Genomic DNA, 25,310 nt, shown 5'->3' on the forward strand with positions numbered 1-25,310 from the left:
TGGCTTCCCCTCAGGCTGGGGGCAGTGTCAAAATTGTGGCTACTGGCCTTTCTGACTTGGACTGGTTCACAACCCAGCTTCTCCCATGGTTATATCCCAGCCAACCAAGTCTACCAATCATTACCTGAAATTGGTAGCAACTGTCTCCTCTTTCCCCTCTTCTGGGAAATGGAGCTTCCAATTCCAGCCACAGAATAGCTCTTGTGGTGGCTCGTGCAGCCAGAATAGGATAATCACTGGCCTCCTCAGCTTGGCCGGTAATTTCCTGGAGATGCAGGCGCAGGTTCCCACAGCTTCCTCCCTGCTGGATGTGGCACTGGGGCCTAGACTAGAGCTGCCATCTGATCTGAAAGAAAAGAAGCCGGTCCCCACCAGCACTGTGATTTTCAGTCCACCCCGCATACCCTTGTGCCAGGCACGGAGTTAAGATAGCAGCTCCTGGCCTCCTTCTGCTTGGACAGTCTCAAACTTTAGTTTTTCTCAGGATTACACTGTAGCCCACTGAATTTACTCATCAGTAGCTGAAATTGGTGCCCAACCATCTCTTCCTCTCTTGTTTTGGGGAAATGGAGCTTTCAATTTCAGCCCCAGAACAGTTCCTGAGGCAGTTTGTGCCTCCAGTGGATGATGGGCACTGCCCTCTGTGGCATGGAACACTCTACTTAAGAGTCTTCTCTGCAGATGGGCTGTCTCTTCCTTCCACTCTTTCAAGTATATTGCAGGATGCTCTTCTGGCCTCCTGGAGCCCCCAAACAGGTGCTTCAGCTAGCTCCAGAAAGCACTGGGTGTTTGCTAAGTGCCCTGTAGCAGAAGCTGACTCTAGGAGTTCCTTACTCTACCACCATCATGCTGGTTCTCCTGAACAGGTTTATTTTTAAGCAATTATCTTTTCATATCATAGCTTCTTTTAATGAAGTAGTAAACTTTCTCAGTCTTTTTAAATTTTTCAGATGTAGGAAATTTTCTTGATTTGTCCATTGTTCTTGAAAGACAGTTTTCTCTCTTCAAATTCTAGATTGTTTGCCATGTTCTCTTTTGAAATAAATCTATTTCATCACTCTGGCTGCACATAAGAATTTCTATATAATTACAACACAATGAGTCTGTAAGTATTTTATTTTTTGTACCCTTCTTGATAAATATTGCATGCATTGTATTTCTGGAAGTATTTTATTTTTCATATCCTTCTTGATAAATATTGTATGTATTGTATTTCTGGAAATTCAGGCTTTTCATCATTTTTTGGCAGTTTTTCATCTATTATCTCTTCAAATTATTTTTATATATTCTCTATTTTCTCCTTCTGGTACTATGAATAGAATAGAATGTTACTCTTTTCTTTTTATCTTCCATATTTTCAGTTGCTTGCTTTCTTTACAATGCAGCCTGAATACTTTCCTGATAGGTTTCTTTCATGTCACTACTTTTTTTCCCTCTTTTATTTTTCTTTCACAGACCTCTTGTTAAACCTACGAATTCACTTTTTTATTTCAACAATTATAGTTTGTTTTTATAAAAATTCTATGTATTGACTTTTAAATTCATCCCACGTGTTGTTGACAGTTGCAACTTTTATTTCTTTAAACATTTCACACATGCTTATTACACATTTTACACTTATATAATTATGCACACTATATAGATGAAATATATGCACATTTAATTGAGATTATTTTTGCTGTTGACACTCACTCTTGGTCATTTTCTTGAGAGAGTGTGTGTATGTCTTTGAATGTGAACTCCTATTTTGTTACTATATTAGGTCCTAGATCTAAATTGAGATTTTTTTTTCCCAAGGCAATTTGTGTATGCTCCTGTCAGGATCTAGGGGAAATATTCAATTTAGTCCAGATAACTTAGTATTCACCACCTGCTGTGTAAGACTCATTTTCCAGACTACAAAGCTCATAATGGTATTTATTCTATGTAATTTCACACTTTGTAGGCAATTATTACTTCTTGCCTAGATTTTAACAAATATCTTCCTGACCTTTCATGCCATGGGTGAAGAGGTTGTTTGGAGATATCATCTTTCCTAGAATCTCAGCAATTCAACATAAATTTTGTTTTGTGGAACATCTATTTGTTTTATAGCAGAAGGGTCCTTTGGAATATCTTGTGTGCTATCCAGCTGTAAATGAAAACCCCAAGGTATTTCTGAAACTATTTTTTCTTTGGTTCTTCAATTTTAAAATGACACAATATAAATCAAAAGCATAGCAAGATTAAATGATTTTATATATATGAGGCACTTTTAACAGTCCACATAAAACATGCTATTTAAGTTGCTACTGTTATCAAAAATAACATTACAGTTATGAAGGAAAAAATATTCATGGATGTGAAAAGAGTTCAGTAGCTCCATACATCTTATAATAGTCAATTAATCTGCATAAACAATGATCTTCTTACAAACAGTCTCATCCAAGTATAAATTCATAAATGAATCACTTTATTCTTCTGAAACTCTCATCTCCTCAAAAATGATTACAAAAGCTCAAAAGGAATTTTGACTCTAGCCTTTATTTACATGAGAAGCACTGACTGGGTGTCTTCATTGTGCAGGACGCTGCACTAGATGCTGTGAGGGATACAGACATACAAGAATTAGTCCTTGCCCTTGAAGAGTTACAATCCAAAGGCTTTGGAGTCACAAAGCTAAAATTATTCCAAAAATGAACCCTAAATTATGAACTGTTGCCATCACCTTTTCTATCTCTTTTTAACTCTCTGCCTATAAATATTTGCGATAAGTGCTTTAGAAAGATTGTGTGGCTATCCAAAGAGAATGCAGATGAACAGATTTTTTTCTTTGAAGGGTAGAATATAAGAGCAACACATATTCTGTCATACGGAGATTTGTAAGATTACCTGAAAGTGTTTTAGACTATTTTAGTTCAAGTGGAGCATGAATGTATCCTTAAGGGGAAGCTTAAATAAAGGATAGTCTCAAAGGAAAATTGTCAGTGTCATACCAAAACAGTACAGGAGGAAACAATTTTAATAAGTAGTAATAATAAAAACAAATTAAAAATTGAGCATTAACTATTTTCCCAGTACTCTGCTTAGTGTGCTCCTATGCATTCTCTCACTTAATCTTCCTAAATATGAATATTTGAGTGAATTGAGACTTAAATGGCCACACAGCTGGTAAGTGGCAGATCCAGGACTCAACCTCAAATGTTTTGCCTCCATGGACAATGTTCATAATCATCCCAAGGCAAACTCCTGCCTTTCTCCACTCATCCCAGTCTTGGGGAATGACCTGTTTCTGGAGTAGGTGTTAATATGGGAAACCAAAAATTGGTCTATTTATAATTTGCTCCTCAGGTAGCGTAATGCTTTATTAGGAGATTTTATTTGATTGCAAGTAATAATAACCATTTAAGCTAATTTAAAAGTAAATGATTAGTAGCAAGTTGAAAAAGCTCTCAGAACCCAAGGACAAGATTTACAGATTAGTTTTTGGGAAAAAAAAACCTACTTCTAGGAATTGAAATGCCATTAGGAGTCAAAATTGTCATTTCCATACATAGTTTCTTTCAATTTCCATGTCATCACTTTTTGTTATTTTCTTGTGCATTTGCACAAAGATCTAAATTTTCAGGTTTTAAGTTCCAGCCATATTAAAACAATAGCTAGACATTTTTAAAATCCCAGATTCAAATTGTCAGGAGAGAAAACTCTGAATTTCTCATCTCCAATATTTGTACCCATCTAATAATTCAGTTAAAGTGGCCAAAGTATTGGAACCATGTGGTATAAACTCAGATAGCTGTTATAGTGTAAAGTCTTTTCTCAGAAAAGAGAGAATTATCTAGGAAAACAACTTTAAATATGTGCCACTATCCTATGAAGAGGATGTAATGATTATAAAAAGTTTAAATATTTTAAACTACTATAGCATTGTCTAGTGAAATTAATCAATTATAACTCTGCAATCTGCCAAATTTAGAGAACATTTAGATAGCATATCTGCCTCTAGGGCCTGGAGTCCCCAAAGCACTATCAAAAGTGTATCTCTTAGACCTCCAAAATTGTGAGAAAGATTGAGCCTGAATTCCCTTAGCTGATCTGTGCAGAATCTATAGTATCCCAATTTCACTAAGAATATAGAAGTGGAAGGAACCATGGGATCCTCTCAATGAGTGTGCCATTCAGGGCAACCTTATGACTGAATGAAGCAGCCTTTGACAAAGGGTAATAATGACTAGTAAGTTAATCTTACACATACACACACACATGCATTTTCAAATATCTAGTTCATAAAAATAAATATATATATAATGACATATGTCTTGCTTGTAGATTACTAGGAAAAATTTAAAATTAGTAAAATAGCTTTCTCAGATTTATTAAATCAGGAATAGCATTATAGAATGATTTTATAAACCAAATACCAGTTGTGGTAGGTTGAATTATGTAAACTAGAAAAACATGTTCTTAATTTTAATCCATTACTGTGGGTATGAACCCATTGTAAATATATCTTTGAAGATGTTATTCATCATTAAGTTAAGGCCAATTGAATCAGGATGGGTCTTACACTACTGCAGGCCTTGTAGAGAAGGCCACCAGGGGGCAGGAGCAGAAGCTGGTAGTCAACAGAACCCGGAAGAGAAAGGAAAGGACACTGCCATGTTATGGGAAAAGCCAAGGAACCCCAAGGATCATAGACAGCCAGCCCAGAACACTATACAGTCTTAAGGGAGAAAGCATCACCTTGCTGATGCCTTCATTTTGGACTTCTCCTAGCTTTAAAACCATTAGCCAATAAAGTCCCATCATATAAGCCAACCAAGTATAGCATTCATTTTAACAGGAAACTAAAACACAATCATTTAATAAAATCAGTAATATTTACCAATAGATTTAATGTTCAGATCAAGCAATAATGTTCTTATAGCATAAAATTTAATAGGTTTTATGTAAGAAAAGAAGTGATATTTCCATCAAGACCTTTCCCTTAACTGGTTTGCCACTGGACCTACACCAGAAAAAAGAAAGTTGTAGACAGATCATCACACTTAATAAGCATTAATTTGTGATACAAATATGGATGAAGACTCTCTCTCTTCTCTTACCACAACTTCCCCAAACACAATTATTTTGTTCTGGAAGAATGGAAGGATTGACAGTAAAAGAAGGTGGATACAATTGATTAATAAGCACTTTCTGTGATTGTTATTTCTCTACTCTTTCTTACCTGTGCTGAGTAATCCTAATATTGATGCAAAGCTATTAAAGATTCATGGGTTTAAAACTCTATCATTTCATTATTACCAGTAAAAGAATACTGTGTGGTATTTGTGGTGATGGCTAAAATAGAAATTAATTTAAAATTAATGACCGTGAAACCTGCCACATCATTCCAACTAAAGTAAATAACAAATGATGACTTATATTGGTAAATGTAAGGTGAATGAGCAAATGGAATCTTTTTATTAACTTACACTTTTTAACAGTACTATTTTAGGCTCATTTTTGCTCAGAGTGCCTAAAGAGTCAATCTTGGATTTATAATTGATAGGGAAAATGAAAGTAATATTGAAATATCTGTGGTGGTACCCCAGAAAAACATGCTATTAAATTTCGTCCATTCCTGTGGGTGTGAACCCATTGTATGTAAGATCTTTTGATGAGATTATTTCCATTAAGAAGGTATAGCCCACTCAATCAGGATGGGTTTTAATCCTATTACTGAAGTCCTTTATAAACAGAATGAAACTCAGAGAGAGAGAGAGGGAGAAAGCCACCAGAGGCAAGAAGTTGAACCTGGAAGAGAAGGGTTAGACCAGGAGCTGCTGCCTTGTCCATTGCCATGTAATGAGCTAAGGATGCCAGGATCACTGGCAGCCAGCCCCAGACTGCCACAGTACTCTGAGAGAAAGCATCACCTTGATGATGCCAAGCCTCAATAATGCCTACATTTGGACTCTCCTTTAGCCTCAAAACCATAGCTAATGAATTCCTATTGTTTAAGTCAACCCATTTCACGGCATTTGCCTAAGCAGCCTAGGAACTAAAACAATAACCTAAGCCATACTTATGTTAGATCTTTATGTATCCAATAATGAAATATTTTTAGCCTGCCAAAGTATTTTCAATGTTTTTGATAATGGTTTAAATGTGAAATACCTTCTATAAAGAACTATATATAAAATCCATTTAAATTTGATACATTTAATTAGTTAATATATTTAAAATGAATGAATTTGAGGACATCACATATAGAATATTGTTTTCCACAATTGTTTCAAAAAGCAAGTGAGCAGTATTTCTTTCTCTTAGTGATTTTTTCAAACTTTTCATGCTATTTTTAAATGTCTTTTTCTATAAGTCCTCAAATCACCAGCACAGCATGCAATTTGCATTGTTGAATCATCTTTAAACATTATATTTTAAAGAAAAATAAAAAAATATTATATAGTCCCAATAATTCATATTACTATAAAAGTTCATAAATGCCAGATATTTTTGTACCTCTATTTCTTACCTGCTTGTGAGCATGGTCATATGAATTTATGTGATTGTCAAACTCCTGGTGCTTATAGTACTGTTTGTCACAGAGTTCACAGTAGAAATTGGCCTTCAGGTCCTCCAAAGCTTTTGCTATGGTGTTCTCCTTCTCAGCATAGTCCTGAAAAATAAAATTCCAGAAAGGAAGCAATTAGCTCTCTCCTGGGCTTATGTTGCTTTGACAGATGTCAAACTTAGTATAATAATTAGAGATATAAACAGAATCTAACAAAGAAAAAAATAAATCAAAACCCTCTAACTAAATTAGAAGAAATTATGAGATAAAAAAATTTACGATTAACAGAAATCAAAGTAAAATGGAAAGACTGGCAAAAAAAAAAAAAAAGCTGAAGAATGCACAAGAAAATCCAACCATAGAAAGAAATAGAAGCCCTCCATGAAGAAGTTCTTAGGCTATTTAGAGCATAGAAACAATGAAAATACATAGACTCATCTGTGGATTTCTGTTTGTCTTATTTAACATTAAATGTTTCAATTCTAACTAAACTTATCTAAAATGTGTCCTCTTGGAAAAGGTCTATTGATACATGAATAATATTTGGTATTTTGTTTGTTTCCTTAAATATCTATATGGTAGCTTATTTTTCACTTGGAATAGACTTCATTTGATGAGATGCTTTCATGTTGACCCAAGTCCATTTAGGATGCCCTTTAAAACATCTAGTATTTTGGAAATGAAAGACTTTTTGCATGTCATTTACCCAAACTGCAAAGGATTAAACTCTATAAACAGATTGTTTTTATCGTTCTCACAGTAAATAACGATGACTAAAACTTTGTTAGACAATCACAACCATAAAAAGATGAAAAATGTAGGCGGTCATCATGAATTTTTATTCACAAAACATCAAATGGCAAAATGCTTGACAATGATTTTAGGTTTTCTTACTAGCTAGTCATGCATCCTAAAATGCTAACCAGACACAAATAAATTTTACATGTTGAAACATTGTCTCATTCTTCCATTGAAGTTCTGATATACAGAAGACTTAAACTTCAATCCTGGAGGAAGAATATATTGTTTTTAACCTACAGAAGCTTTTATACTCAACTTTTTAAAATTCAATAACTACAGCATCCAGACCCCTGTGTGCTAATATAAGACACTCGCTCTTAGGCACTGGGATGTGGAAATGAAAGAACATAATTTTTGTCCTTTCAATATACAGGCTCGTAAATATTCATAGTTTGAATTTTAAATAGATTCTACAAAATTTAGAAGTAGTTTATTTAAAAGTGCCATTTCATATTTTCCCCCTAATTTATTTTACTATTAATTTATTCACACAAACATCACATAAAGGAAAGTTCATCCAAATATAAAAAAGTATACATCTTGAAGTATTCTATGATTACATTTGTCCAAATCTACAAATGCATAGCACGTCTTCTAATGTTAAAGATAAGAATCCATTATTACTTTTTATTAGTTTTATGAACTACATAGCAGGAAGTGATGAATTTCTAAATAATTTAAATTGCTTTATTTATGCTTCCATCTATTTCAATATTGAGTTGCCATTTCTCAACATATTAGTGACCTATTTCTAACTTATTTTTGGTTGCTTCCAATATGTTTTAAAAAATGTTAGTTCAAAAAGTGAAAATGAGTCATATAGATCTTAACTGTTCACTAAATTATTAGTAAAATTTTCAAAATAATATATTGTGGATTAACCAGTGTAAATGAAACAAATATTAAATACTATGATTTCATGGCTGAAGTGTGTGCAATAAAGATAAAATTCCAATCAATACAGGAATTATATTATAATGGCAATAGTTTTTGGTTTAGAAGCTGAATTAGCTCTCAGAATGATCTAGTTCTAACAGTAATTTCTTAGCAAACTAGTTGATTTTTTCCCACTAATTATAATTAAAGGAAAGCTAGTTCCTCTTTCTAAATATTGAATTATTTCTTGTTATGCTGTAACTTCTGTTTTCTTCCTAAGATGAATATCCCTCCAGAGAAGCTACAATTGAAAATTTCAAGTAGAACAAACTGAAATTCTTAGGCAAATTGCTTTCTTAAAAATATTAGCCTCAGCTTAGATTTGAAGATAAAAACAGTAATCTAATAATAAAAATATCTGACTTTTATTCAGTGCTTTTTTCCCTGGTCAAGCACTGATTAAGAATCTCAATGTATTAACTCAATCCTGATTAAAATCATATAGGTCTGCATTTGGTACATTCCTTACAGATGAGAACACTGAGTTAGAGCAAAACTAAGAAACTAGCTCATAGACACACAACAAGAAACCATGCAATCCATATTTGAACCCAAATATGGCTCCATTTAATTTTTTGGAAAAATTTAAGCACATTAAAAAGTATATATAATAGTATAATAATACCCATGTACTCATCACTCATCTTCAATGATTATCAACTCATGGCCAGTCTTGTTTTATTTTATCCTAACTCATCTCATATTCCATCACTGGCACCAGATTATTTCGAATGAAAACTCCCTACTTCAATATAATTTTATCTTTAATTATTTCATTATGAATCTCTAAAATGCAAGGTGAGATTTTTAACATAAGACCATTATCAGAACTAAAATCAAGCAAAACCAAAAAACACGCAATCATTCCTTAATATCATCAATTATCCAGTGTGTTCAGATAACGCCAATTGTAAATGTTTTAAAATTGTTTATATGAAACAGAATTTAAATAAACCCTATATATTACCATCATCTGGTATGTCTTTCAGTCTCTTTTTTCCTATTGATTCCCTCCTTTCTTGTTTGTTCCTCATTGCAAGATTTTTCAGAATGTTTATTTTAAAAGTTACACTTCACATATGAAAAAATGTTCAGAACTATAGAAAATTTGTGATAATATGACATTAACTCTTGCATGACCATTATTTAAATAAACTCTTTGTTAATATTTTGACACTTTTGATTGTTCCTGTTCTCTCAATTTCCCTCTCAAGTGCTCTTTTTTTCTCTTTATCTCCCTCTTCCTCTAAGAAATTAAAAGAAACATAATGTGGTCAAAGCTAATATTGCAAGATGTGGCATGGTAAGAAATATTTTCAGGCCGTGATTTTCTATTTGGTTTGAACAGCAATAAGGAATCATGGTTGTATTCTAGAAAACATAGCAGAATAGAATAAATTAGTTCCTGTATGTATATTGGAAGATCCATTTGTATTGTCATAAATTATACCTTTTAAAAAATATTTATATAGGGCTTACTTCAACAGCACATGTACTAAAATTAGAATGAAACAGAGAAGATTTGAATGGCCCATGCATAAGGATGACACACACATTCATGAAGCATTCCATATTTTTTCCCTAATGAATATGTATACAAAAATTCTCATAACAAAGAAACAAGACACAGCAAATGGACACAGAGAACAGACAACTGGGGGGGGGGATTAAACATAAATAAATAAATCTCATTAAAAAATTCTCATAAAAGTACTTGTTAATCAAATCCAACAACACATTAAAATAATTATTCATCACAATCAAGTGGGTTTTATCCCTGTCGTGCAAGGGTGGTTCAACACAAGAAAAATCAATCAATGTAACATATCACATTAATAACTCAAAGAAGAATAATCACATGAACACCTAGTTTGATGCTGAAAAGGTATTTGACAAAATTCAGCATCCTTTCTTGATAAAATATATAGAAAGATAGAATAAGCTCAAATCAGGCTGACACAACCCATGACTCCTTTCCTTCTTCATAACAGACAATATTGAAAAAGGTATTGATTGAGATTATAAAACATACCTAATACATATTCACCAGAGCCATCCCATTGTATAGATAAGAAATGCACTTGAGTAAGATGAAAGTGGATGAAAGCTGCTCATAATATCCTCACCTAAAAAACCTCTTCTATCTGGGAAACCATTCTCTTCAAGTATATTCACAGGTTCTGAAGTAACCCACTTAGCATTATAACAGAAAGTAAAGCAGATGGAAACAGGCTTCTCATAGGGTCATCCAAACCCATCATATTTTACATACTCCCAAAAACACGAAAGGTTGAATCCTTTAATTTAAGGAAATCAGAATGCATATCACTTCAAAGTAAGAAAGTAGGTATCTTTTCATTTGAAGCCTTAACAACCATGCATTGCAATATCCTTTATATATGGGCAAACTGAAACAAATATGTTAATGGTTTACCCATGGCCCCAGTGGCGATCCATCTACCCAACATTAAAAAGTGGATACCACCAAGTTAGAACATTGAATAGAGAATACTTTTCCAAAATGCAGCATTTTAATGCTGACTTCAGCACAAAATATAAGGTCAAATGATGTTCCACCTCTGTTTAAAGATGTTCAACACTTGGTATAACCTATTCTGAGAAATGTGAGTTCTGTGAAGTTAGGAATTTGTACCAGTATTAGTCACAACTCTGTCCCCAGAACCTTAAACAGAGCCTAGGATTGAAAGACCCTCAACAAACAAAAATAAAGACAGACCTTTCTGTCATGCATGTGTATAAAGAAAAGCAAACAGAACAGAAAATAGCAACATTAGATAACTAGCATTATTAAAATAATTATGTTCATCCTTGGGTTTGTGGCATCCATTCATTTGGAGAAAAGCTTTATAGCTAATACCAAGTTATCCTATACACAAGAAGCATTGCTAAATAGTAGGTCTGTATCCGCATATTGCATTTTAGTATTTCTGCTACAAATAGTCTATTTGAAATAGTCAAAATTACAAGGATAAAAATAGATTGGGCACTGCTAATATGTAATTATTTTAAATACTGAAAAGGAACATTCATGAATAATCAACATTTAAAATACTTGGGAAAATCAATATCTCTTGCTCTTGCTCTTATTGCCTTGTTTTCAAAGTCATTGCTCCAATACAAGTAAAATCATCCTTGCAATTTAAAAAGCAGGATAAAGTTTACTATTGTTTCCTTAAAAGAAGGAAACAAAAATCGTCTTCGAAAATTTTTGATTGCAAGAAAGAGATCAGTCAGGAAGATATGGTAAGGTCCTTCACTTTTAGAAGAATATCCAGACAGAAGACATTTCATCTGGGAAGCTATCAGTCTACACTTCCTATGCACCACTGCAAATCTGTGCCACATCTAGTGTCCCTGTCATTGCTTAAGTGACTAGTTTTGAAATGGTTTCCAGAATCTTCATGCAGTGCAATCTGACTGCATTTTGTCCCAACACAGGGCAATATCTTCTTTCTCTTCTGGGTTCCCTTTGACTTTTAGGTTTTCCCTGTGGCATTTCCTGATTCTCGCTTCTGGTTTCTTTCTCTTTGCAAAGACTCTAGTACTCTGGAATAAGAGCCAACCTCATTCAGTTGGGTTATACCTGAATTGAAACACCACCTTCAAGAGATAGTGTTAACAATGCACACCCACAGTAATATGGATTAAGAACATGTCTAAATGGAGTACATAATTCAATCTACCACACCTATCATTCTCTTTTCCTCATTTAGTTTTAGTCACCTAACCTCTTTAATACTTAGGAAACTTTCTTAACTATACACCCGCTTTGACACATTCACGTGTTTTGTTTTGTTTTTTCCATTGAATGTACTTAAACAAGATGTTTGCATACATGTGTATTTGCTACTTGCAGGTCTTTCTTCAAATGCTAATTCCTCAAATATAGTTTCCCTTATCACTCTTTCTAGAACAGAGACACTATTTTCTCCTTCCTCTCTTTTATCTTTCAGTGTAAAAAAGACAGAGTTTATTCAGGAAAATAAAATGGTGATAGAATACCTTTGTGATTAGAACCTCAAAGCTATATTTACAATAAAGAAAATGGAGTTCATAAGAAAGAATATGGGAAAAAAAGCTGTTAGTCATTATCTTGTGTAAATTATTTTCCCTATTGGGGAAGAAGGAAATCATTTCTAGGTGATAAAGGTTGTGCTATTGTTTCAACATATATTTCATTTTGCTCTGAAAGTCCAGACTCTATTAATTCAAAGGCTGAAGAATTCAAAGGTTGATTACAAGAAGATTTTCAGAAATATAGAAAGCACAGCTAAGTATCAGGTCAGTAAGTCACAATAGTATAAAAGCCATAGAGACATTGAGAAAAATTATACTAAAAATGTATATTAAATGGGAGGTATTTAAAGATTCCACAGAAATGCAAACTCATCTATGACCATCATCAAATTTGAAGGCAGAGACTGAATACTATAAAACTATGGACATCTCTTGTGAGATTAACAGAGCACAACCCAATAGCAAGTAAGAATTCCACATCAATACCCACATTTCTTGTCATTTAAGTAAGTAAATTGTTTCTCAACCAAATTAAAACTTCTTTCAGAATTAGTTTCAAGACAAGCAGATTTAGTCATAAAGTTTTACCCACATGTTGTCTGTGCTTATTTAGCTGATAACAACCACTGGATAAAGAGCATAGTTTTTAATTTGTAGAACCACTCATATAAAAGAAGGGTGGATTCCCAAGCCTTTTCTCTCAGAGTACAGCCTTGCCAATGTCACTTGGATATATTCATCATCAAGATGGCAAAACTTTCTATGGAGAATTTCAAAGGAAGTACCTGTTTCGTTTGCTTCCATTGATTCTATAGAAAACCCTAACCCTGCAAGCACACTATCTAGTTAATTAAAGTCAGTAATTTTTAACAACTGAAGAAGGAAACTAGGAATAAGATAGGCTTTTACCTTCACGATTGGGAAGATATAAGGGGGCAGCAGGTTTTAATTGGTAGCTGAAATTTAGCTTCTCCCAACAGGGAATCTGTGTGATAATAATTGAGGGTTCCTGTTTCACTTTAGGAAAGTTGAAAGCTCTAAGCAGCAGAAGAAAGGCATGTGTTGCATTTTTGTTACTGTTTCAGTTGTAACAGTAGTCTAGTGTAAGTCTCACCATTTATTCTAGTTGGTGTTCTTCCAGCTATCAACACTGAGAAAAGCAGTTGAGTTTAATTAATTTATCAGGGATTTCAGGAGATTCTGGTAGGAGAGTGGTGAATTGAGAGTAGGAAGTCAATAAAAACTTCCTATTTCAGCTCCAACATGTAAAAAGTTTCAAAGTCATCATTCCTGCCCTTATAAGAAGAAAAAAACCTGGAAAAACAGAAAATCACTTGTATTTCTTGTACCCATCAGCAAAATACCAGTGTAAAAGCTAGCATACTCAGATATACAGTGGCTCGGGTCTTCTTACTTATACCAGTAATCACTAGAGTCATAAACGGGTAACTTCAACCAGTTGCTGTAGGCTGGTATGGGCTATTACGCAAGCAAGAGATTCTTGGTGGCTGCAATCTTAGGGGAACCCCAAACATTTTTGTGGACTTCCCTTCCATGAATGCCACCAGATTCTCATGGTGATGATCCTAAAAGAGTACCTGTGTCTTTGACAGTGGGAGGGAAAGAATAATCATTGTAAAATAAGTCAAGAGCCTTCTCCACAATAAAGGTCTGTTTCCAAGAGGGAAAAATTGCCACAGCTCAATTCTGAAAACATATCTAAGCAAGGGGAGGAATGTCCCCTTTTCCCAGGCCACTCTAGCCTTGCCATGGGACCTAAGTTTATACAGAAGGATAGTATTTTCGACATTGGTCACAGCATCAAAAAAATATGTTAGGAAATCTGCAGCCAGAGAAGGGAATAGGAGGATGGCAGGAGATAAATAAAAGTGATACTGCTGAAGAAATAATTATGAAGGCTATGGCCTCCAAGACACAGACTATTAAAATACCGATATTTAATTAGATGATCATATAATGTTCCCCTCCCTCACAATTTAGCACCTCCCAACAGGGATCTAGAATAATTATAGTTTACAGTTAAAAGGGCTGCATGATACAGATTGACTTTGAGGAAATGTATATAAAGAAGCCAAAGTCAATGGCAGAAACAAAAGCAAGGACAGTAGAGGAATTTGAAGATTCTGGCACCTACTCCTAGAGCAAACACTGAACACAGTTCGACACCTAGCCAGATTAATATAAGCAGACATGGCATATTTACCTTTGTCTCACTTTCAACAAAAAATTGCCAAGAATGCCTTATTAGTCAGTCAAAGGGATGCTGATTGAAAGTACTAGAAATCTGTCAGCTTTTTATAAAGGGTATTTATTTGGGGTAGAAGTTTACAGTCAGAAGGCCCTAAGGAGTCCAATTCAAGGTACTGTAAGAGGTATTTTCTCACCAAATGTCTGTTGCCACATGTTTAAGCCAGATGGCAGGTGATGTCTGGTGAGGATTCAGCCTACCTCCTTCCTCTTTTAAAGATTTATTTATTTCTCCCCTCTTCCACACCTCATTGCTTTGCACTCACTGGCTGCTTTCTGTGTTCATTTGCTGTGTATTCTTCTGTGTCTGTGTTTACTTGTCTTCTCTTTAGGCAGCAGCAGGAACCGATCCTGGGACCTTCCGCAGTGGGAGAGAGGTGATCATTCTCTGGTGCCACCTCAGCTCCCTGGTCTGCTGTGTCTCTAATTGTCTGTCCTCTGTGTTTTTTTTGTTGCATCATCTTCCTGCACTAACTCTCTACACGGGCCAGCACTCCGCATGGGCCAACTTGCCGTGCAGACCAACTTGCCTTTACCAGGAGGCTTAGGGATAGAACCCTGTACCTCCTATAGGGTAGATGGGAGTCCAATTGTTTGAGCCACACGGGCTTTCCCTTCCTCTTTCCTCTTAAGGCTCTGTGGGTCCAGCTTCTTTGGATCTCAGCTGTAGGCTGGCATAAGACTCATCTCTCTTCCCAGGGCTCATTTCATTCTGTGCTCAGCTGCTTTGTTCTCTTCACAAGGTCAGCTGTAAGCTATCAGGCAAATGGCTCACCTCTCTTCTTGGGGCCTCTGCCATGTCTATGGAGCTGTCTCTCTTTCTCTGTGTATCTTCTCTGCTTCTGTTTCCTTGATTGGGTGGGGATTAAACTCTGAGTTGTCCTCATGATGTGCTTGAATCAAAGCCTTAATCTTGATTTAATAAGTAAATGTAGAGCCTTTGAATTTAAATCAATCAAAGGGTATCATGCTCAGAGGAACAGACCAGTTTACAAACATAATATCTCTTTTTGGAATTCATACATAATATCAAACTGCCACAAATGCTAAAAGGCAAGAGAAAACACAGTTTGAAAATTAAAAGCAAGCACCAGAATCATACTCTGATATGGTCTTGATGATGTTGGAATTATCAGACAGGTAATTCAAAGTACCTGTGATTAATATGTTGGGGTTTTAATGGAAAAAAGAGTAAACCACATGCAAGAACATTGGATTACATAAACAGAGAGATGGAAACACTAAGAAAAAAATGTTTTAAATAGTTGTATCTCAAAAATACAACTGAAATGAATACCATCAATAGACTCCTCAGTAGACTCAGCAAAACTGAAGAAAGAATAAGTGACCTTGAATGGTAGTCAGAATGAAATGGGAAGAGAGAGTGGGGGAAAAAAAAGAACAGAACATTTGAAAACTGTGGGTCGCTGTCAAAAGTTATAACATATATAATTTAATACCAGAAAGGGAAGAGAGAGACAGCAAGACAGAGGAATATTTATGCAATTTTGGTTGAGAATTTTCCAACATTAGTAAGAGCCACCAAATCAAAGAATGGTAAACAATAAAAGTAACAAAACAGGAAGCAAACACATAGCCATATCATATCCAAATCACAAAAATCAAAGACAAAGGGAAAGTCTTCAATTTAGACATTTAAAAAAAATCTTACAGAGAAGCAAGGATGAAAATTACAACAGACTTCTCATCAGAAACCAAACAAGCAAAAAGAGTTGAATGAAATATTTAAAGTGTTGAAAGAGCAAAACAAAGCATTATTCTAGAATTCTATAACAAGCCAAAGTTATCCCCTAAAAGTGAGAGAAATAAACTTTCTCAGAAAAACTAAAAATGAGGGAATTTATCACCAACAAACTTTCATGGAAGAAATGTTAAAGTTCTTTGTATAGAAAATAAAGGATATATAGTTCAGAAATTTGAATTTACATAAAGAAAGGAGAGCATCTGGAAGAAGTAAAGGTAAAATAAAATGTTTCATTTTTCTTATTTTTAAGTGATCTAAAAGTTAACTTTGTTTAAAGCAATAATACTAACAATGTATTGGATTATTATATCATATGAATAAGTGAAACGAATCAAACCATGCAACAAGAGACTAGAAAGAGAAATTGTGAATACCCTTAAAAATGTACTTATACTACATGCAAAATAGTATAGGACACAGGCTAGTATAGCAAAAGGGGGAATGTGGCTGAGGCCCAGTAGGTAACATGGCTGACAGACAACATGGCTGGCAGACTACATGGCTGTGGGACCCCATCCAGAAAACTGCTGAGGGATTGCACAAGACCCTGGCCACAAGAATCTCATTCGGAATGAGAGTCCCTTTTGGGAAGTCCCAGATACCCTCAAAAGACCTCACTGTTGGCCCCTGAGACATGACAGGTGGGGCAACCAATCAGAGCAGCATAAAGATGGGACCCCACCCCAACATTATGGAGGAGGAGGAGGAACGTCTTTAGAAAGACCTGACCTGGGGCCCCATGCATATATCTCATTCTGCAGCATGCCTATGGTCTATGCCTCAGGCTGTGTACTTTTCTCATTTTCCTGTTTCTTAATAAACTCTTTACCCCTTTGTCTACCCTATGGCATGTCCTTAAATTCTTTTATGTGACATAAGCCAAGAACCTAGAAGCCTAGAACCCAGAGCTTTCTGCTAACATTATTTGTTAGGAGACAGAGAGGCAAGAGGTACTCCTTGACAGCTGCCAAGGACTGATGAGTTTTTAATTAAAGCCTGCTGTGCCTCCCCTTTTTTTTTTATTAGTAAGGTCAGAGATTACTTCTGGGGTACCTTTGGCTGTTTGCCTGTAAACTGCAGATCAGTCTCTGCTTCTTAATTGCCTCTGAATATCAGGTTTACCTGCAGAAATTGCCATGAGATGGCATGGGAGTGGCCATGAGATGAGCTCACCCATGGCTATCTCCTAAAACCTCTGCAAAGTAGGCAAAAGAAAGGCCCCTAGCCAGTCCCTTTGCTAGTGGGAAAGCCTGGTTTGGGAGCTAAGATCTGGAAACTGGACTAAGATGTCTCCCAAGACCTTTAAGGATCTGGGGATGCTCAGAACCATAAGGCTTCTGATCCCCAGAACATGGCTTGAACCTCCAGGACACTAGCTTGGTGAGCAATCTGTTCAACCAGGTCTAGCACTGGGACACCACCAAGACTGATGAACATGTTTATCCTCCCCTAGGATAACGGGTGGTTTCTAATTGGGACAATCTGCCTACTGATGGTTTAAAAACGAAGAGGCTAATCTTTTCCTGCCACAGCACATAGCCACAGTGTGGCTGAGAGTGGCCTCTGCATGGGATCCTGAATTCCAATTAAACCAAAGTAAAAGAGAGAACAGACAGATCTGAGGGCCAGAGACTACATGGTCATGTCCCCTTAAAGAGATGAGGAAATACACTACCAAACCAGTCAATTTTAAACAAGCTCAGGGAAATTACTCAGAGGCAAAACCTAGAAAACCAGCCTTCTTTCAAGGAAAGTTGGCAGAGGCAATAAAAATACCCTCCTGTAGATCCTTACTCTAAAGAAGGACAGATTCTCCTAAGAACTCCAGTCTGCCTTGGATATCCATAGAAAGCTGCAGAAACTTTTCCTGGGCCCCCAAACTTCCATTAACTCCCTTTCAGAAACAGCCTTCACAGCTGCACAGGTTCCCAACAATCAAGACCTAACCACTGAGAAGCAGGTGAGGAGGGGTCAGGCATAAGGCTCAAAAGCAGGTTCACCTTTTACCTGCTGCTGTTAAGTGCACCATCACCTCAGGGTTCACTGAATCCAGGCTCCACATCAACAGGAACCTGGCCCCAAGCTACCTCACTACCTGGATGGGCTTAGCCCCAGAGAAAGATGAGAGAAATCTGGAGCCATGTGTGAACCATCAACAAGAAGAACCTTGGGTGGCCCTTGACATGATAGGTAAGATTGTTAAATTCTCAGTTAACACGGGAGCCAATTATTCAGTCCTAGCCTGTACTCCAAATCTCTAAACTTGGTTGTACCTAATGAGGGAAATGAATGGGGAATCGAGATTTAGGCCATTTACTAAACCTCATCCCTGTATAAATGAAATCACAAGTGGAAATAATTCAACTGCTGGAAGAACAGAAAAACTTAGCAACATTTATGTTACTAATAAAATGGTTTTAATTGCTTAGTTATTATAAAGTAAAACTTACCAGAAACTGTAACTAAAATTAAGATCATTGTACATATGCCTTTACAGTTTAAAAGAGCAGAAGGATAATATCTGAAATCACTATAACTGGGTGTATTTAACTTAGACCTACTAGTGTAATAGTAATTATAAACTGAATTTACCTTTGTTTATAGTTACTTCAGGTCTAGCCTACCCTTCCTTATGGCTTATGGTTATTTCAGGGCTGGCCTCACCTTTGTGATGGTAACTACATTATTCTCCCCTGTTTGTAACATGGCAATCTGTTCCCTATGACTTATAGGAAGGCAAAATTGAGAAACCCCTCTTTCCCATTTTTCCACTGGTGTTAATAACCTGATATTCTGTCATGGTTATCCAGGTGTGGACTAGATTGTTGCCTGATGGAATTCTCGACCTGTGGGGTTGAATGTCCACTTTTCCAGTTCAGCAGCTGCTGGAGTCCTGTTATCTCTGAAGACTCCTCAAGTGTTGATGATCCTAAAAGCAGCAAGTCATGAGAAAAACCAGTTTCCCTGGGTCTTCAATGACCTCAATGAGTGTATACTGGATTTAAAATTACTTATCCTAGGTCTGTCAAAGCCAAAATGGGAAATAAGCAAAGCTCTGAAGTAAAGGAAAATATTATAAATTCTGTTTTAAAGCATTGGGAATAATTTGGTTATAAGCCAATAATTAAAATGAAGAAAATTCTTGGACAAAACTACATGGTCACAGTGCAGCGTAATAAGAAATAGCGGGAAGCAGACTTGGCCCAGTGGATAGGGCATCTGTCTACCACATGGGAGGTCTGCGGTTCAAACCCCGGGCTTCCTTGACCCGTATGCAGCTTGTCCATGCACAGTGCTGATGCGCGCAAGGAAAGCCCTGCCACGCAGGGGTGTCCTCCACGTAGGGGAGCCCCAGGGGTAAGGAGTGTGCCCCGTAAGGAGAGCTGCCCAGTGCAAAAGAAAGTGCAGCCTGCGCAGGAATGGTGCCGCCCACACAGAGAGCTGACACAACAAAAAGAAACACAGATTCCCATGCCGCTGACAAAGAAGATGCAGCAAATAGACACAGAGAACAGACAACCGGGGTGGGGGGAGGGAAGGGGAGAGAAATAGATAAATAAATCTTAAAAAAAAACAAACAAACAGCCTTCAAAGAGATCTTTTGAGTATTATGTAATAATTAACTTATTTTGTAAGAGAATAAAATTCTAAGTAACATTGGTGAGCTGCGTGTTTGTGTCTAACTATTGTGTCTGCCTATTTGTTCAATGTTTATCTTCATACAATGGGATGGTAATATCTAATTAACAATTGAAAATTCTTTGAAGACCTCTATTTAAACTGTGAAAAATTAAACATGAGTATATAAATGAATGGATATTCCTGGAGCCCAAGTTAGTCTAAGCAGAATGGAAAGTCATATAGAAATCTCAATATAGCAGGGGATCTTAACCAGGGTCTGTAAACTTGAACTAAAATTCAAAAAATCATTCTTATGGGGACATGTTGCTGTGGGTGTGATATGTTTATTAAATAATACACAGTATAGTATGGGCTTTGTAAGGGGTCATTGAATCAAAAAAGGTTAAGAACCCCTGGAATATAGAAACTACTGGGAAAGGGAAAAAGATTTTCCTAAGCTCTTTGACCTACCCAGCCCTGAGGACTTTCTCTTTGCAACAGTAATGAGGTAGGGGTTAGGTATGACAGAGGTTGGGGAATTAATCATAGTTTATCCTGTTATTTCCCAACTTAAACCTTTTAATAGCCTTAAAATAACAGTGGTTAATAATTCTACTACCAAATTTAAATAAAGGAAAAGTCCTTGAAAGCTATGGAAAGATATTTTCTAAATTATAATTAAAACTAATTAAATGATTATAATATATTCCAGAGCCTAGAAATCAGTATGATTGTAAGATTATTCACAGTTTTAGAATTTTATTAAAGAAAAGAGGCTTTAGCCTCCTGAAAGGAAAGAAAAGGAACATTCTATTTGTATACTATAATAGTTTCAATTTTATTTAGTTTGGATGTAATCTCCCTAGGTTTATAGGATACCAATTAAATAAATTAACATTATATGTATTAAATATTTAAGATGATGAAAATTGTAAGTTTGTGTTTAATGAAATTAATATAAAATAAATTTCATTGGATGCTAACTGTAATTTAATAAGCTTACTTAAAGGTAAAGTAACTTCCAGTTAATTATAAGAAGTTTGTAAAATTATCTTCTAAACTGAAGCATTTAAATGGCTAATTCCAGCAAGCTATTATTAATTAGAAACCTAATTTGATATTAATAACAAAAAGTAACTTCATAACAGGGAAACCTGTCAGAGGCCACCTCAATTTGCATATTAAAGTGGTGGTAAGGAAAGAGAAACTTGATCCCATTGGAAATATTCAGTTTTCATAAAATAATTGAGAAAAAATAATTTTTCCTGTACTGCTAAAGTAAAATACCTTTTAATTAACATAATCATGGCACAAGTAAAGTCATTTGATATGCTATAAATTGCATTGTAAGTATTTATAAAGTATATAAAAATTAAAGAGATAGACTTCAGTATAATCAAACTCTGTTTTGCATTCAAATCAGGCCTTCAGTACATTTCACAGTGCCTCTTCATTTGAGTTACTGGCTAGGTGGTCACTGACTTCTAAAAAAATATTATCGACTACATCTCTGAACATACTCCTGAAGTGGATGGAGAGTACACTGCAGTTTCAGATTCCTGCAACAGCCAGAAATGGCCTGATATGGTCAGATGTACAATGGACATTGCCTCCAGAAGGGTTCTATTTCATAGTGCCAAAGGGTGCTATGCATCAGGCTGTTGAAACACTAGAGCCTTATCCTCTTAGTCTCTTTCTAGGATCAACAGTGCTGCAGCATGATGACTGTGTGAATAACATACCAAGTAGGGCAAAAATTATCAGAGTAATGTGAGTAGAACTTAAACCAACACAATTGGCATTATGGCCTGCTCCCATGGAGAGATAATGTGGATGGTATTGCAGACCTGTATCTTAGATCTATTAATTGCAGCTCAAAGAGAAACTAATATATTGGTTAGTGCATTGATTAGTATTAAGTACTGTATCTATATGCCTGATGATTATGATATCTTTTCTAGATCATATGCAGAAGGATATTGAACATGTTAAAAGTCATGGTAAACTAAATTAATTTTCTAAGTAATTAATGAATGTGCCTATATTACAAAAAGAATGGCTCTCTTAAGTACTATCTTTTTTTGCTTGCCATATGATTGTCTTGTTGTTACCTGTACTGTCTTTGTAAGTTTTTATCTAGGGCAGTGCCTCTCCTCATACTTCTCCTAGCTGTCCTAGGCATAACCACTACCTTGGGAACCAGGGTTGGGAATTTATACCAAACCCAGCAGGTCTACCATAATCTCTCCCAACAGTTAACCAACAGCATAAAAACTCAAAGAAGAATGCTGTTTCACATCAACTTTGGGAGGATGCAGCCTCTGAAGACACCTGGCCTTTTCCACTTTCATGGTCCAGTATGTCATGGTTAGCCCCCTTTTTGGGGCCTGCTTACCACCATCTTCTTTATCTTTTCAATGGGACCATGTATCTTCAAAATTCTAATAAAGTTTATTTTTTACAGAATCAATGCCTTATTAGTTATGTAAGGATTTCATCCAGTTCCAACCATGGTACTGGACCCATCTTTCCTCAGTCACCATAAAATAGCTAAAGGGTTTTTACATCTTGTCAGGTAGGGCCTAATAAGCAGGAAGTAGATACAGAAGAATGACCATCACCTTTCGGTGCCCCCTTAAGAATAAGGGTGTAAACTCTCTGAGGGGGAGTTGAAGCAGGTTTGTATAGTGAAAGGTAGAAGGCAGCTGAGGCTCAGCAGAAAATATGGCCAACAGAAAACATGACCAGCAGATCACATGGCCATGAAACCTCACCCAGAAATCTCCTGTGGGGTCCCACGAGACCCCAGCCGCAAGAATCTCATTTGGAATGAGAATCCCATATGGGGCCAAGGGAAAGCCCCAGATATCCTCAAAATACTTCACCATTGGCCACCTGAGAAATGACAGGTGGGGCAATCAATCAGAACAGCAAACAGATGGGGTCCCACCCCAACATTATGAAGGAGGAAGAGGAAAGTCTTTAAAAAGGCCTGATCTGAGGCCCTCTGTGCACATTGCACTCTGCAACACACCCACAGTCCATACCTCAGACCATGTACTTGTCTCATTTTCTTGTTTCTTAATGAATTCTTTACTCTTTTGCTTACCTTATGACTTGTCCTTAAATTCTTTTAGGCGACATAAGCCAAGAACCTAGAAGCCCAGAACCAAGAGCTTTCCACTAACAGCAGTAGTATATGAAAGTTTGTAAAAATATATATTGTAAAATCTAGATCAATAACTAAAATAATTTTTTAAAGAAGCATTATTGATACACTAACAGGAGGTGAAGCATAATCATAAAAATTGCTCATTTAGGGGAGCAGATAAAACTGAAGTGGTTGAGCGCCTCCTTCCTGTGTATGAGGATTCAATACCTGGTACCTCCAAAAAATCCCCAAAACAGTTGCCGATTTAAAACCAAAGAAGGTAGAATAAAAGAAGAGGAAGGAACAAAGAACCAATAGAACAAGTAGAAAATAGTTACTAACATGTTAGAGATTAATCCACTGCACCACTTAATCACATAAAATCTATATGGTATAAATACAATGAGATTGTCAGAGTGGATAAAAAAACAATATCCAACTATAAATAGCCTACAGGAAACCCACTTTAAATAAAAGACTCAGAAAGGTTAAAACTAAAGAGATGGAAGCCAATAAAGATTATGTTACAAAGGAAGTTAATGCAGAGGGCAGCTGAAGCTTGACTATGCTGGGGAACTTTAGAATCTAGTAGAGTACTCAAATCTCAGAGTTGTTCTAATCATGGGGAAAGGCAAATTATCCAACGAATCCCTTTAAGCATTGGTGTGGTATAATGAAAAATTTGGCTGGTCATTGTCCTCAGTTCTTAGAAAAGCAACCTCTGAATCTTGGGAATTTCCGTGATAGGAATATCTTTTGTTCTTCCTGGTAGGCTCAGGACAATACAAGATAGCTAATATGCTAACAAGATGTCAGACACAGCTGCAGTCTTAGGGTGGGACTGGCTCCACCTGGAAGACCAACCATATGATTAGGGGGTTGAGACTTTTCCCACCTGAACTCTGGGAAGGAAGGGGTGACAGCAGTTTGACTTTAATCATAGAATCATTGATTCTATTAATCATAACTACCTAATGAGACCTTGTATAAACTCAGGACACTTGAAAGCTGAATGAGCTTATATGATTAAGAATATACACCTCTGTGCCCTGGGGGTGACACAGTCTAACTCTGTGTGGAAAGAACACACAAGTTTGCATTTGAGACTGTCTCAGACTTTGCCCTATGTATGTCTTCCTTTGTCTTCTTCTTATATATATCCTTTTACTGTAATAAAACTGTAACTCTAAGTATGGCACATTCAGTGAAATCTGTGAGTCATTCTAATGAATTATCAAACCTGAGGGTAAACAGGAACTCACGAATTTCAGCCAGTTGGTCAGAAGTGTGGGTGGCTGAGCAATCTTAAAGAGGATTGCCCTGAATCTGTGGAGCTTGGCCTAGCTCTGGGTAGTTAGGATCAGAATAGAATTGAATTGAGTTAATGCAGTATTTGCAGTTCGTGTCAGAAGCTGTATGTGGATGTTGAACACATTTTTGATATCCCACACAACTGGGAATGGCAGCTTCTAGAAGTCATTTGTGACTGGCTTCTCCCATGCTCAAGGACAAAGTGGCCAGAGGAAAAAAACCTCAGGAATAGAGTTCAGGTGTGAGCAGCGGGAAGCCCAGCATGAGTGCCTGGCCATGGTAACTACTGATGAGTATGGGGTGGGCAACCAGTAGCATCTGCTACACTGACTGAGTACACAATTGGTCTAGGCCAGGGTTTAAATGTGAGGGCAAAGCTTATGACTCACCAAGATCTGTGGAGTCTGGTAGGCGCCCTGAGTAGAAACACTAAAATTACCCTAAGTATCCATACCATCACCATTAAGGTACTCATCTTTGTTACTCAGAAATACCATTTTATTTTACATAAATTACATGTATATACTTAATATGTATATCAAAAAGTATTGACCTTTTATATATATATATAAAGTAACACATATATGTATATGTTTTTCACTACATGATATTACATCATGTATCTATAAGTTCCATGTGCTTTTTTCTTTGCCCCAATGCCTAAGAGTGCCTATTACAGAAGAGCACTTCAAAATATTTGCTCAATAAATAAATGCATAAGCTATAATGATATTTTTGGAGGTTATACACATCATTTTATTATAGTGCTGAACCACGTATTTGGTGGCATGCACTATTCAGCTGGGTGGGAAAATATTTTTCAGAATATGTGATATTTACAATTTTTTTCCTAATGATTTTTAAGGGCTTATATTTATAATCCT

The 25,310-nt window shown here is 36.1% G+C and overlaps 1 protein-coding gene and 1 non-coding gene across 2 annotated transcripts in view; one reads left to right on the top strand and one right to left on the bottom strand.

The window, feature by feature from the left end:
• ZNF804A (zinc finger protein 804A) overlaps nt 1-25,310 on the bottom strand; it is a 319,510-nt gene that overhangs the window by 47,749 nt on the left and 246,451 nt on the right. The window contains exon 2 of the mRNA XM_058300525.1: nt 6,497-6,640. Within this exon, the coding sequence (XP_058156508.1) occupies nt 6,497-6,640 (144 nt within the window). The remainder of the gene's footprint in view (nt 1-6,496; nt 6,641-25,310) is intronic.
• LOC111765560 (U6 spliceosomal RNA) lies at nt 9,744-9,850 on the top strand. Its single transcript, XR_002797864.2, has one exon. It is a non-coding gene; the product is annotated as a U6 spliceosomal RNA (small nuclear RNA).

The sequence above is a fragment of the Dasypus novemcinctus genome, chromosome 7 (genome assembly GCF_030445035.2).
Source record: "Dasypus novemcinctus isolate mDasNov1 chromosome 7, mDasNov1.1.hap2, whole genome shotgun sequence".
NCBI lineage: Eukaryota > Metazoa > Chordata > Mammalia > Cingulata > Dasypodidae > Dasypus > Dasypus novemcinctus.